The following is a 14,448-nucleotide window of genomic DNA, read 5'->3' as shown; positions in this document are numbered from 1 at the left end:
GAGCATTATTCTTTTTTAGTTCAAACCACCGTCTTATATTTGAAAAGCCGAGGTCAATTATATCCCTGCACCTGTACATGCCCTGAATTCATACAGCAAAAATTACCCTGCTGCACCAATGGGTAAATCAAGTCTTCCTTATTCATTTGACACGTTTCCAAGCTAACTTAAAATTGTAAGTCTGTATACTAAGTTCTTTTTGTACAATGTGCAAACTACACTGATTTATCCTTCCCTGCCTGAAACCCCTCAGTTGTTTCCTCTCCCCTTTTATCTTTTTCATGTTTTAGTATGATTTACATTTATTCATTTATCTCATACTTTTCTCCAAAGTGACTTACACTGGTTACATACAATATTCTGTTTATACAGTTATGTAATTTATACTATATCAATTCAGGGTACGTACCTTGATCAAAGGGTCTACAGGGATATTAACTTTGAAAGGCAAAGACTTTAACCTGTACGTCACCCGTTGCCCCAACTACAGACTGAGGAAGTCCATCACTACAACCTTATAAATGATATTTATACTTCCGGGAAACTACCTACATTACTGCACTGAAATGTTCATAATGCCACACTTGATAGATAATGTACATTTAAACTGTTACCAAAAGGATTAAACTATCCCACTTAAGGTGTTCTTTCAGGATTTCTGTCAGATACATAGGTATGTCCACATGCACAGAAACACAGTGGGAGGTCAGGCTGGGTGAAGGTTTTCATGGGGCCCAACTGGTAACTTCTGATTTACTCTGTCTTTATAGCAAAGCTCTGAAAAAGTCAAATACCTTGAAATTCGAGTGGTTCCATTAGATTAAAAACCACAAACCAACTACAGAGAAAAAGTACAATTTCCTTCATGTAGGAAAGAGTATGGATACACAATTAGGAGAACCTTTCTACTTTTTTTGTGCTCTGGGGTCCAATAACCACTGGACCTTTATTTAATCAATACCAAACTTTCCAAACATTGTACACAATGTAATCACTGAGAAGCTGCATGGAGAACAAAAACTGAAATGTTTTAATTTAAAAAAATTACCTGATCTCTAGACATTGATCTTGAACAACAGCAAGCAACTTCCCATTACTGAAATACAGGAGAAAGAACAAAAAATAAATAAAATGTCAGAACAAACATCAATTCAGCATGCTCGATAAGTTCAAGGTTGGAAAACAATGCAAAACTGAGAATCAATACTAAATTAAAAGTAAATTCCTTTGAGTTTTAAGCACACAATTAGATCATGAATAATAATTCTGCCAATTACCTTGCAAGCACTAGCTGCCAGTTAATTTGTTTACTGACAAGTCGAACGAGTCCCGAGGGCAGGGAGGAACTGGAAGGACTGTGCAGCAGTGACATTTATCAATTAGATGCAAAACATCAAGAATGAACAATTCAAAAAAACCACATACGGACAACAAAAAGGACAAGTGAGCCTTCCTCAAGTCCCACACTAACAGCAGTAATGAGTCTATCAACAAAATTATCAATTACAGTCAGCATGGCTAAGATTTAGATCAACAGGATGTTTTTTGCAGCTGGACTTGAACATGACATATTAGATTCCTATAGACATAAAACCACTAATTTATGCAAAACACGATAAAACTAAGTATGTGGCCTTCAAAGGTTCCCCTGAAATTGTGCTTCCAGCTACAGCGATTCAAACGGTTCATTTACACTGAGCCTTTACTCACCTGTACCAAAAGTAGTGAAGAATAAACCTAAATGGCCCTACAAGAGTAAAAACATTCTATTAATACAAATCAAATGAGTGTCATCATTAGACCAACAGGGTACTTTTAAATGAACCTTTTTAAATATATACAAAAGTCCTAACTCCTGATTTGCTGTAGAGTGATTATCGGTAGTTAAAAGCCCACGATGCCATTGGGTTATTACTGGTTAATCTTTATCATAATACCATTTATAACAACTAAACTGTGTGCTTCCTGCACAACATCACAGTTCATATGCAAACCAGCAAAGGTGAAATATCACAAGTCTTCATCTGTTTGTGTCATTCATTTTGTACTTAATGGTTACACCACTTCTCCACAGGGTCTATCACAAGGCAGCAATGTGCTTTTATTACTGCTTATTTATCTGACACCTTTGCCCAAGGCAGTTTACAACAGTTTGGTACACTAAACTACTTAGAGCTGTTAACACATTTATACAGCAGTGTATTTAACTCATGGTAGGTGGCGCAGTGTTAAGAGGAATCGCCTTACAACACTCCTGGCTTGCATCCCTCTCCCACAGAAGGACTCTTGATGAAGGTACTAACCCTGAGCTGATACAGTAAAAATTACCCAGCTGTATAAATCGGTAAATTATTGTAAGCAGCTCACCACTGCATGTCACTTTGGAGAAAAGTGTCAGATAAACAAAAAAGATTAATGTTCTTCTGCTGTTAGTTTATATTCCTGCATATGAATCATGCAAATTGCTAAATAATGACCAACGGAACATTTCTGTGGTACTGTGTAGTAATCAGCCATCTGCCCCTTTTTCAAAATATATGTGCTTGCTTAATGGGATACGTGTTCGTTCCCATACGATTCCAGTGCCCTCTGTCACCACATCTTGTACGACGTACGCTGCTGGAACCTTGTGCTTGTGCACTTTTCTCTGTGAATAATATACTTCTAAAGTTTCTAATGGAATAATGACACAAATGCAGTACGGTCCTGTATCATTTACTCTGAGTGATCAGAAATGACTACAGGGCATCTACTGCACAGCTGTTCATTAAAACAGTCATGAAAATTAAGAACTGCTGATTATTCAATTCAACGTTGTCATTACAAAACTCTCACCAGTCAGTGCCTTTGCCACCAAAGACGAGCTCTGTTCCTTCCCTCTCAGCTGAAAGAAACAAAAATAACCTTTCACTGATAGTTTTAACAAAAACTTAAAATTAACAACAAATTACATTACTGATTATTTCATTGACTGGTCTGGAGAGAGAGAGAGAGAGAGAGAGAGAGAGAGAGAGAGTGTGTGTCACAGCACAGGCTGTGTGTGTGGCCTGTCTTGGCAAGTGACATTTTTAGGAATGAGTCATGACAATTTGAAAACTATTCAGCATATATATAGTTAACTACAATCATAAGGTTTCTGCTCTTTCTTTGGGGGAGTTTGAATGACATTTTTTTACCTCAGTGTTCTCTCACACACTCACTCACTCACTCACTGACCACAACATCATGATGACATGGAAAAACTCCGCCAATTCATCCTAAAACCATGACAAACCACCAGAAATAGGAGCCCACCCCCCTGAGGAGCAAACCTGCGTGTCCGTCTCCGGCGGCCATTCTGTGTTTATTAATAAATCATACAAAATATTCTCCTCGTCAGAATCACTAAGCCCGTCAACCGCCATGTCCACATCGACAGTGAATAGGGAAGCGCGAGGCGACGGCGGCTCGCGAGGAACACAAATTACCTGTTAGTTCGACTAAGGGCCTATCAAGGTACAGAAACAACCAATCAGCTCGTTACGGCGCCGCGTGATGGACAAACATAACCAGACAGCTTGCGACGGCGTCTCGTGAGCAACAAAAGAGCTTGGCTAATTTTACCAACGCCAATGGGAGACGACTTGAGCTCAGTGTCTAAACATTTGCCGACTCGCACATGAATGAAATACTAGAGCCTGTCCAATAAGGTTAAATGATACGTATAGTCAACTTTTACCCATCTTACTTAAATAATTTACAGGCTAATAAACGACCACATTTCCAATGGAACGCAAGAAAGGGAGCCTGCGTTTTAGGCGAACCCTTTTAAGCGTTGCACTGGGGTGAAAACTTGCCTGCGTTGCTTCCGGTCGGTGTTTTGACGCGGGGTAATCATGGCAGCCTTCGGTGGTGAGTTATTTTACTGTTGAACTCGACGTGTGTGGCTCTTTTCGCAGGGACCGTGTGCGAGTTTGATGCGCGATGATGTGTTTGGTGGCTGTAAAGCGAAAGGCTGTCTTTTTGTGTCCCCTTGCAGAGCTGGGCGTCATGCCCGAGATCGCACGGGCGGTGGAGGAGATGGACTGGCTGTGAGTCGCGACACACTGGGTCCTAGTATAGCCACATGATTGTACAGCTATGTACACATATTATGTGGATAGACATAGAAAAATATGCTGCCAATTATTTACACTCACTGACACAGAATGGAGTTCCTCAGCCTTTATTCTGCAAGAAGACATGAACAAATAAGACAGACACAGGCCTGGCCAGGCCTGTCTGTCTTATTTGTTCATGTCTTCTTGTCTGTTTTATGAGAACTAAGTCACAATGTGTAGACATAACCAGTGAGAAAATGCAAATTTTCTTAACCATACCAACATAATTCATCTCAAAGGTGAGGGTTACAGTAGGTAGCAAGTACTACTTATATTTCTACTGCTCTAAAGGGTTGCATGTTTTTTTAATAAAGCTGTAGTGCTTGAGTCATATTACACACACACACACACACACACACACACACACACACGCATTGCCTGAACCGCTTGTCCCATTCGGGGTTACGGGGAGCCGGAGCCTAACCTGGGAATATAAGGCGTAAGGCTGGAGGGGGAAGGGGCATACCCAGGATGGGATGCCAGTCCGTCTCAAGGTACCCCAAGCGGGACTCGAACCCCAGACCCACTGGAGAGGAAGACCTGGTCCAACCCACTGCGCCGCCATGCCCCCGAGTCATATTACTTGTAGTAATAATAATAATAACAACAACATCATCATCCCTCTCCTTAAGCCTGTGTGAAAAGTTTATGATTGTGATGATGTGTGGCCCCCTGCTCCTTACAGGCTGCCCACTGACATCCAGGCAGAGTCCGTGCCACTCATCCTGGGCGGCGGGGATGTGCTCATGGTGAGTTTCACATGTCCCGAAACTCACCTTGAAGTAACCTTGTATTTTTACATGAACACACATTAACTGCTGTTGTGATGTTTGTGTCTGTAGGCTGCGGAGACCGGCAGCGGTAAAACTGGGGTGAGTGCGAGTACTCGCTGCCAGGGGCGCTAATGATTACGATTTGACTTTTTTTTTTTTTTTTTTAACACCTTTTACAAGATGTCACTAAAAATGTTCTTCTGTCAGTTTAGATTCCTAAATATTCCTGTACCTTATGCACCCTGTGAAGAGGAAGAGCTCTTATTGTAATATTTAACATGTCATTTTACTTTATTTTTAAGGCCTTCAGCATTCCCGTGATTCAGATTGTGTACGAGACTATGAAGGACCAACAGGAAGGCAGGAAGGGAAGAACGGCAGTGAAAGCAGGAGGCACTGGTACGTGGAGACACCGTCAGTGTTCTGTGATAAATGAACCCAGGCGCGCAGTTTCACAGCCTGATGTGATCCAGGACTCCGAGCCCGATGATGCCATATTTCCTTTCCGCTTTCAGTGTTCACCAAATGGCAGATGAATCCTTATGACAGAAGCTCAGCTTTTGGTGAGTATATCAACAAATGAGATGTTGAACATCAGTCTTATTTAGATTATTTTACAAAAATCATCTGGTCCCCTGTAATGATACACCGCTGTACTTTTCCTCAGGATGTTAAAATACTGTACAAGTAACACGTTATAACTAATCTGATTTACTCGCATAGTTTAGTTTGTAATATTTTTCCACTTCAGGTTTTAGAATTTCTCAAAGTTGTGATTATATCGAGTCACTTAAAATGTGAACCTGCAACATACCGGTTATAGATCGACCATCTCATCATAAGCACAAAATGTTCAGATTGCAAACGTCCTGTGGGCGACCACATCACGTTACATTAGATTGCATTCTTCACCTCTTCCAGCTGCCCTGCACTCAGTTAAAATAGAATATTTATATCTGTCACTTCTCCTCCACAGCGATTGGCTCCGATGGCATGTGCTGCCAGAGCCGCGAGTTCAAGGAGTGGCACGGGTGCCGTTCAACAAGGGCTGTTACTAAAGGTGAGTCTATGACTGTTTCCGACGCATCAGGCACCTTCAGCATCCTGCGAAGGCTGCTGGACCTCCATGGCTTCTCCTAAAACCTGCAGTTCACACTAGTGACTATTCACCCAGAACTCTGGGGCATCAGCTCAATGTTTCTATTTACTGAAGGATTTCTGGTTATGCAGTTTGGTCCTGGGTACTGTGGCAGTGCCCTCCTGGCATTTGAACCCCAAGCCAGGTCCTTCACCACTCTGCTTTATTTTGCCCCCTCCCTTCAGGAAAGTACTACTACGAAGTGACCTGTCACGACCAGGGTCTGTGTCGGATCGGCTGGTCCACTGAGCAAGCCTCCCTGGACTTAGGCAAGTTCATCAGAATGACAGTTAGGAAGGAAATCGTAGCATGTTTTTTTAAGTTTCTTACTTTCTTTAGTCTCTGTTCTTTACTGTCTTTACCAGGTACTGACAAATATGGGTATGGGTTTGGAGGAACTGGGAAAAAATCTCATAACAAACAGTTTGACAGCTATGGAGAGGTGAGGTGCTTCGGTGAAACAGCTGATGACATTTGATCAACTGCAACTATCAGCAGTGATATATGCATGCATAGTTTTGTTTATTCATTTTATTTATTCCTGCAGGAATTTACCATGCATGACACCATTGGGTGTTACCTAGACCTGGACAGAGGACATGTGTCATTTTCTAAAAATGGTAGGTGCCTTTTTTTTTTTTTTTTTTTTTTAAAAAATCTTTCATTGCATTTCTAATGCATAATGTTTTTTTCAAAGAAAAGGTTAATGGTTATACTTTAATTTCATCACCACTGCCTTATTTAGCAAATGGTTCTCTTTGTAGGGAAGGACTTGGGTTTGGCCTTTGAGATTCCACAGCATCTGAGGAACCAGCCGTTCTTTGCTGCTTGTGTCCTGAAGGTAAATTTAATAAAACACGTCTTTTTTTGTTGTTTGGAATTTTTGACATTGTGTCTCCTTTTCTTTCCTTTCTCACATCTCTAAGAATGCTGAGCTGAAGTTCAACTTTGGTGGCGAGAGTTTCAAAAATGCCCCCAAAGAGGGTTTTACTACGCTGGATCAGGCTATAGAGGCACATGTTGCCAAGTCCAACAAGACAGGTAGTGTATATTTTCACTCTGTATGTGTAAACGATGATTTGTGGTGCCACTTCTGCATGAAGGTGAATGTATTTTCTCTTTGGGCCCTCCGGTGCAGGCAGTGCCCAGGTGAGCCAGGTGAAGAACCAGCCCAACGCCCCAAAAGCCCTCATCATTGAGCCCTCAAAGGAACTGGCCGAACAAACCCTGAATCACGTGAACCAGTGCAAGAAATATGTGGAGAGTCCCAAAGTGAGGTGAGGAGTGGTGAGGGAGATGGTTGCCCACGGCAACCTGGGAGCTTTGCTGCATGACCATTGTTACCATGTTTTCAGTGCATTCTTAAAGACATATTGAAAGTATATATGTTTTGTTCATACATTGTTTTAAAAGTAACATTGTGTTCAAAGTTACAAACAAGGCCTCTAAATTGGGATAATGACTGAAATTAATAAATGTTTGGTTTGTGGTGATTTTCATGGGAGCTGTGTAGTGTGGTCTTCTTACAGTAACACTGTCATGTTCAGGTGAAGATCTATTGCAGTGTCAATGTCTTTCAGGAGTCTTCTTGTGATCGGAGGAATGGCTGCGAAGGAGCAGCTGTCCATTCTGGAGCAGGGGGTACGTAGCTGACTGACTCATCACTTTATTGGAGCAGATGCTGGGTTTTTTTTTTTTTCGGGAGGGGGCGAGGGGGTTATTCTGATCATCAGCCTGTACACTGACTTCTCACTTTCCAAGGACAGTTGTGATGGGAAGTTCCTCCATAAATTGTTTTGTTCAGAACTTCAAAGTTATTGACGAGTGAAGAAGCACTAGACACAAAACATACCCACTGCAGAAGTGGGTTGTGTTAAGGCGGTCCCACACTTCTGTTCTCTCCGGGTGCTGTTTACTGCCAGCTCAGAAACTAAAGATGGGGTGCTGCAAAGTCTGTGTAAGTAGCTGTGTGAAGAAAGTACAAATTGGGAAATGTTTCAAGAAGTCCAAATACTCCAGCTCCTCACATTATGAGCGGTCAGGTGTTAATGATAGAAACATCAGCCGTGTTCAGTGGCACACACTTGCAGTTCCCTTTGAGCTCTAGCACATCACCATCAGTTATGTTGAGTACACTGAAGGTTCCAGCAGGTAGAGCCTGATCCCAACTAAATTGTACCTCTCCATTCCTTCAGGTTGACATCGTGGTGGGGACGCCGGGCCGCCTGGATGACCTCATCTCGACAGGGAAGCTGAACCTGTCCCAAGTGCGCTTCCTGGTGCTGGATGAGTGTGTGAGTAAATCTGCTCGTGTCACGCACAGCCCTGCCTGCTCTGTCCAGAAAGCTCGTTCACTGGTGTGATGTCCTCGTGTGTCTCCAGGATGGACTGCTCACTGCTGGGTACTTGGACTTTATCATGAGAATCTACAACCAGATTCCACAGGTTACATCTGATGGGAAAAGACTGCAGGTGAAGACTTGCCACTCGTTTCTCACCTGTCACTAATAACGGTTAAGAAGCTGGAGGTGTAATGACTGAAGTGTCCCGTGTGAGACCCACCTTTAGCACAAGAGTAGGACCTTGCCTAGGTGTTTGGTCATTAGACTTTTACTTGAACACTTAGGTCTGTTGGAACTGTTGCTTAACATATTGCTCTTCCAGCTCTAGAAATAGGCAAACTGTACACTGGGTCTTTCAGTTACACTGAAGTTATGAATTTGCGAAGATAACTTTTCTAGTTAAGGGAAGGAAATTCCACTGAAATATAACTCTTAAATTCTGTTTTATAACATTTATTGCTGTGCTGGAGCTAGAACAAGTTGTTTACACAAGTAGGTGATGGATGGTGGTAGAGAGCAAACAGAATAAGAACATGGGACCGTCTTAATTCAACTTGCTTCTATAGTGTTGACAGCCTGTATATAGAGTTCTTGAGTGTTGATTAGTGACAACATGAGAAACGTTGCACATTTTTATGCTATGAATCAATCAACAATGTGCAGCAAATTTCAGTTTGTGGTTTGTTGTATTTTTCTGTTTTAGATAAAACCCCAACTTTAATATGTTTATTTATTATAGCTTTACCTGAGTTTTTACACCACCTATCCTTTAAAGAAACCTACAGATGCTGGAACTGTTAAGCTTTTATGAACTGTTCCTTGGTGTTAAAACTAATTTGAGCGTTACAAACAAAACAAGTTATGAATGAACTCGTCTAGATTTTCTTCATAAGTTGAAGAGTCAGCGTACAGTTTCTCTTACATAGAAGGTAAAGATGTGAATACAAGCATTTGACAGTAATGTACAGTATCTCTACTCTCTCGCCAGGTGATCGTGTGCTCTGCCACTCTGCACTCCTTCGATGTGAAAAAACTGTCAGAGAAGATCATGCACTTCCCCACTTGGGTGGATTTGAAGGGTGAGGACTCGGTTCCCGAGACTGTGCACCACGTGGTGGTTCCCATCAACCCCAAGACAGATCGCTTATGGGAGCGGCTGGGTCACAACCACATCCAGGTACCTGCCTTCATCCTCTGCTTCCGCGGGGATCGGCCGCTCGTGAGCAGGAAGCGTGGTGCTCTCGTGTGATGTATCGCTAACCGAAATACAGATTTCCAGCCTCTTACAAGTTTTTTTTGTAAGAGAGGAGGATATGAGTATGTTAATTTACTTTAAAATATAAATTTACTTACTTGACGCCTTTGAACAGTGAATTGCAGCAGTAGGTTGTACAAGCAGAAATGGTACTGCAAGGTTGCTTGTTTATGATTTCTGATGATCTCAGAACCCTTGTATTTTTTGCAGTTTAAAAAGTCACATTGTTGGAGGGGGTGTACTCAGGTCATTTCCACACTTGCTGCTCTGACATGTTGTCTTATGTTCCAGACTGACGAGGTACATGCCAAGGACAACACCAGACCCGGCACCAACACACCTGGTTAGTGAACAATTTGAGTCCGTTTGCAATCTTTTGCGGTGTTTCTTTTCTTTTTTTCTTCACCTCAGGCCACTCGGTGGCCTCATTCACAGCATTGCAAAATTTTAAATTCACTGGTTCTCAGTGGTGGAACGAATCCCTTTGTCCCTCAGAACTGCGGAATCCCTCCACATTCAAGGAGGGTCTCAAACACATTGTTTTAGAGCTACTTCTCTCCTGACCAGTTACATAAATGAGTCCAAACCCATGTGTTACGACTATCCATGTATTTGCTATTTGAATGTCGCTAGTATAGGTGCTGCTTGAGGGATGAAAAAAGGTGACATTCATGTTCTCCCTGTGGCACTGCTGTAAGCCAACATTCAAACCCATTAATGAACATGAACTCATTTGTTCGCAGAAATGTGGAGTGAAGCGATCAAGATCCTGAAGGGTGAGTATACGGTGAAGGCCGTCAAGCAGCACAAGATGGACCAGGCCATCATATTCTGCAGAACGAAGCTGGACTGCGACAACATGGAACAGTACTTCATCCAGCAGGGTGGAGGTGAGGAGACCTTCTGTAAGCCCCCCCGTTCCAGCTGGTCGTCGTTTTAACTGGAGTTTGTGAAGCAGCTGCAGAATTAATTTGGTTTCACATACACTGGAGACTCTTCAGCAGCTCCATGTGTTCATTAAACTTAGTTGGGTTAGAAAGTTTGTCTGTCTTTTGATCTTCTGCTCCCTGTTACGAATGAGTGTTCCCTTAACATACAGTACGAGGACAAGTCAAAGTATCCGCAGTAATGTTTCAGCTTCTTTTAAAATGAATAGAAAACATTATTGCGGATACTTTTTGACTTACCCTCCCAAGTATGTTACCCACGTAGCTTTGATGATGAAACCATGCGCTTCCAGGGCCTGACAGGAAAGGACACCAGTTCTCCTGCGTCTGTCTTCATGGAGACAGAAAGCCCAATGAAAGGAAGTACAATCTGGAGCGCTTCAAGGTGACCAGTCCAGGGTTCGAGAGCAGAGCCCACATCTTACTTTCTCTCTGCAGTGAAGACTTATTGAACAGTTTGTTTACCTTTACAGAAGCAGGAGGTGAAGTTCCTCATCTGCACTGATGTTGCTGCACGAGGGATCGACATCCGCGGTGTCCCTTACGGTGAGTCGGCCACTTCTCCTCATCCTGGGTCAGTAAGTAAGTGACATGTGGAAAAGAGCCGCGTGGATTAGCCCTTCACCGAATGGCACCTATAGGAGGGTCTAACAGAGGTACAAGGGCCAGTTGGTGGCGTAGCGGTTCAGGCTGTCACCTTGCACTCAAACGACTCAGGTTTGAATCCTACCTCCTTCTATAGTACCCTTGATAAAGGTGCCTACCCTGAGCCAATACGCTTTTAAAAAAAAAAAAAAGAAAATTGAAATACGTGCTCACTGCAAATGTTGACATGTGGACATTGATGTTTTGGCCAGAGGTCATCCTCAGTGTGTGTGGATATCAATGAGAGATGTCCAGATAATCAATACATGGTCATGAGACATAAAATAAATCACCTTTAACAATGACCACACAAGACAAAAAATAAAATGATCTTGATTTACACACTGATCAGTGCTTTCTCTCTCTCTCTCTCTCTCACACACACACACACACACACACACACACACACACACACACACTAACTGAAACTGCTTATCCCAAGTGGGGTCGCAGCGAGCCGGAGCCTAACACGGCATAGGGCTGGAGGGGGAGGAGACACACCCGGGATAGGACGCCAGCCCATCCATCACAAGGCACCCCAAGCAGAACTCGAACTCCAGACCCACCAGAGAACAGGCACAGGCCTGCACTAGTAATAATTGCACTAAAATTAGTCATTAGTGTTCGAAGCTCCCATTGTAAGTCACCTTAGAGAAAAGTGTGAGATAAGTGAATAAATAATTTTCCGTTCTAGTCGTCAATGTCACTCTGCCGGATGAGAAGCAGAATTACGTCCATCGCATCGGTCGAGTTGGTAGAGCTGAAAGGTAAGAGTCTCCCGGAGGTTTTTGTTCCTGAAATGTGCAGCGCAGGTGTGTTATTCTGAAACGGCTGTGCTGTTTTTCAGGATGGGTTTGGCCATTTCTCTGGTAGCCATGGAGAAGGAGAAGGTGAGCTGCTGTCTGCAGGATCAGGGCTCAGTGTTCACCCTTTTCTCTAATGCTCAGACAGCATAGTAGAGGTAGTGTGTGTCACCTTCAGCTCTGCATGTGTGTGCTTATGCAGGTATGGTACCACGTGTGTCCAAACCGAGGACGGGGCTGCTACAATACTCGTCTCAAGGAGAATGGCGGCTGCACTATTTGGTACAATGAGAAGGAGGTGAGTGGCAGCGCCGCACGGCCCCCCGATGAGCACCAACACACAAGTGTCATCTTGAAGGAGTGAAAGGTTGATGGTCTCGCTTCAGTATTCCAAGACTGTCCCCTGCCCCATCTCCAGCTCCTGTCTGAGATCGAGGAGCACCTAAAGTGCACCATCACGCAGTGTGAGCCCGACCTGAAGGTTCCCGTGGATGAGTTTGACGGAAAGGTGACGTACGGCCAGAGAAGGGCAGCGGGGGGTGAGTTTGACTTAATGTCGTCTACACTTACTGCTCACATATAGTTTATTTACGAATGACCGCATAAGGACTGTTGAGAGATGAAGCGCTCAGGAGGAGACCCTTGGGATGAGACTCACGGGGATGTGTCTGAACTGACACGTTTCTCCCCCCCCCCCTTGCAGGTGGGCTCTACAAGGGCCACGTGGATGTGTTGGCCCCCACTGTACAGGAACTGGCCTCCCTGGAGAAGGAGGCACAGACCTCCTTCCTGCACTTGGGCTACTTGCCCAACCAGCTGTTCAGGGCCTTCTGAAGAGGAGAGGCGTCATTCCCCCCCTTGACCATGCAGCAGTGCACTTTACCGTGCACACGTAATATCAACAATTCCCTCTGTCTGCTAATGGAATTTGTGCACTAGTTACCAAGCTGCACACTACATTTTGTCGTTTGAAAAAGTCGTGTCATAAGAGTGATGCACGACAGCATTTAGTCTGACACGGCCACATTCACCTGGTGTTCAGTGGCTGTCGCATCAGCATGAAAGGATCCAGTTTTTGTTAAGTTGAGGACAAAGAATAGTTTTGTTTTGCGTTAACTTTAAGTTGCATCTGGAAATAAAAATGCAGTTATAAATATACAGCTGTTCAGTTTTTATTTTTATTACCTCTGCTGAAGTGAGCCTTTCTTTCATGGATGATACAGCTCATCGAAGGGGGAAAATGGATGCAACTTGTAATATCTATTAGGATGCAGCAGGTGGCGTAGCGGTTAGAGTGGTCTCGTTGCTTTTAAAGAGCCTGGGTTCAGACATTCCTCCTGCTGCCCTTGATCGGAGTTCTCACACTGAATCGGTATAATAAATTAACCAGTTACGTAAATGAGTAAATCAATGTAAACTTGATTAACCGTGAAATACCTAGGATGAAGGAGGCAAATAATATTCCATTGGCTCCTCAACTCAAACAATTAGCACAAAAAGCCTATTTTGTTTGGATTTGTGAACAGCAACAGTTTCACTGTAAAACCTTAACAATGCAGATGCCCCTCAGTTTATTCAATCCAAGTTCTGTAAAAGTCTTGGATGTGGCTGTAACAAAATCGACCCTAGGACACAGCCCTACTGTTAACGTTGAGCTACATGAAAATTAAAATGACAGAAATACATCATGTCCAGAAATTCCTGTTTAGTGCCAAATGTCAACTGTCATTGAATCATGTCCAGTGTTCCTGATTTCATAGATTACCAATATTGACAAACAGGAGACGAGCAGTAAGCGGTGGGGAAACAAGTTGTTACACATTATCCCACATGGTTGCCCTGTACTGTCAGCTAATGGAGAGATGCAAAAATGCAGTTGATGTTTGTTCTCTAAGTTTTTGACAATAAGTGAATATAAAAAGTTAAACAAATGGAAAAACGTGTGTAACTTTGCGAATGCATAATAAATGTTTGCAGTTAAGTTGGAACTGTTGGAGTGTGTTGTACTGCAATTTCACCTCAGTGTCTCTAGATGTCACTGTTGTGTCACAGTGTTGGACAGAAGTCCCACAGCCCCAAACCTTGGGCCTCTGAGGTGCGGTGTGCGAGTCTGAATTTCGGCTGCACCTTTGCAAAATTAAGTTCAATAACTAAATTACAGGGAAGAACTAGTCTGTTTTAGTTGGTGTAGCAGTTAGACTTGTCCCTGGCAGAGTACCCATGGTCAAGGTACTTACCCTGAATTGAAGTAGTAAAAAATACCCAGCTGTAGACTATTTAACACTGAGTCATTGTAAGTAGGTTATTATACAACCTTACCAGTGTTAGTCACCTTGGTGAAAAGTGTTAGGTACATTAAGAAAACTAAATTAACCAAAAACAGAAAAAGCAAAATCCAGCATTTCT

The 14,448-nt window shown here is 43.0% G+C and overlaps 2 protein-coding genes across 2 annotated transcripts in view; one reads left to right on the top strand and one right to left on the bottom strand.

Moving 5' to 3' along the window:
- Window positions 1–3,446, bottom strand: part of nbas (NBAS subunit of NRZ tethering complex) — a 118,480-nt gene extending 115,034 nt beyond the window's left edge. Inside the window, exons 1-5 of the mRNA XM_018730316.2 lie at window positions 3,312–3,446; window positions 2,836–2,884; window positions 1,711–1,747; window positions 1,278–1,355; window positions 1,049–1,096 (exon numbers count right to left, since the gene is read on the bottom strand). Coding sequence (XP_018585832.2) covers window positions 1,049–1,096; window positions 1,278–1,355; window positions 1,711–1,747; window positions 2,836–2,884; window positions 3,312–3,404 — 305 coding nt within the window. The 5' untranslated portion in view covers window positions 3,405–3,446. The remainder of the gene's footprint in view (window positions 1–1,048; window positions 1,097–1,277; window positions 1,356–1,710; window positions 1,748–2,835; window positions 2,885–3,311) is intronic.
- A 366-nt stretch (window positions 3,447–3,812) lies between these two features.
- On the top strand, window positions 3,813–13,200 carry ddx1 (DEAD (Asp-Glu-Ala-Asp) box helicase 1). The gene is made up of 26 exons (XM_018728481.2): window positions 3,813–3,891; window positions 4,019–4,070; window positions 4,825–4,888; window positions 4,982–5,011; window positions 5,215–5,311; window positions 5,428–5,475; window positions 5,889–5,972; window positions 6,236–6,319; window positions 6,416–6,492; window positions 6,598–6,670; window positions 6,815–6,891; window positions 6,977–7,091; window positions 7,189–7,327; window positions 7,631–7,691; window positions 8,246–8,344; window positions 8,433–8,522; window positions 9,381–9,569; window positions 9,939–9,990; window positions 10,391–10,537; window positions 10,888–10,979; window positions 11,068–11,140; window positions 11,934–12,006; window positions 12,087–12,129; window positions 12,245–12,340; window positions 12,461–12,581; window positions 12,746–13,200. Exons 1-26 carry the CDS (start codon window positions 3,876–3,878, stop codon window positions 12,874–12,876), a joined length of 2,223 nt encoding a protein of 740 aa, XP_018583997.1. The 5' UTR covers window positions 3,813–3,875; the 3' UTR covers window positions 12,877–13,200.
- Window positions 13,201–14,448: the final 1,248 nt, after the last annotated feature.

Source organism: Scleropages formosus, chromosome 1, assembly GCF_900964775.1.
Source record: "Scleropages formosus chromosome 1, fSclFor1.1, whole genome shotgun sequence".
NCBI classification, from domain to species: domain Eukaryota; kingdom Metazoa; phylum Chordata; class Actinopteri; order Osteoglossiformes; family Osteoglossidae; genus Scleropages; species Scleropages formosus.
Note: the sequence above shows the minus strand (reverse complement) of the source record. Positions and strands in the feature narration are given on the sequence as shown.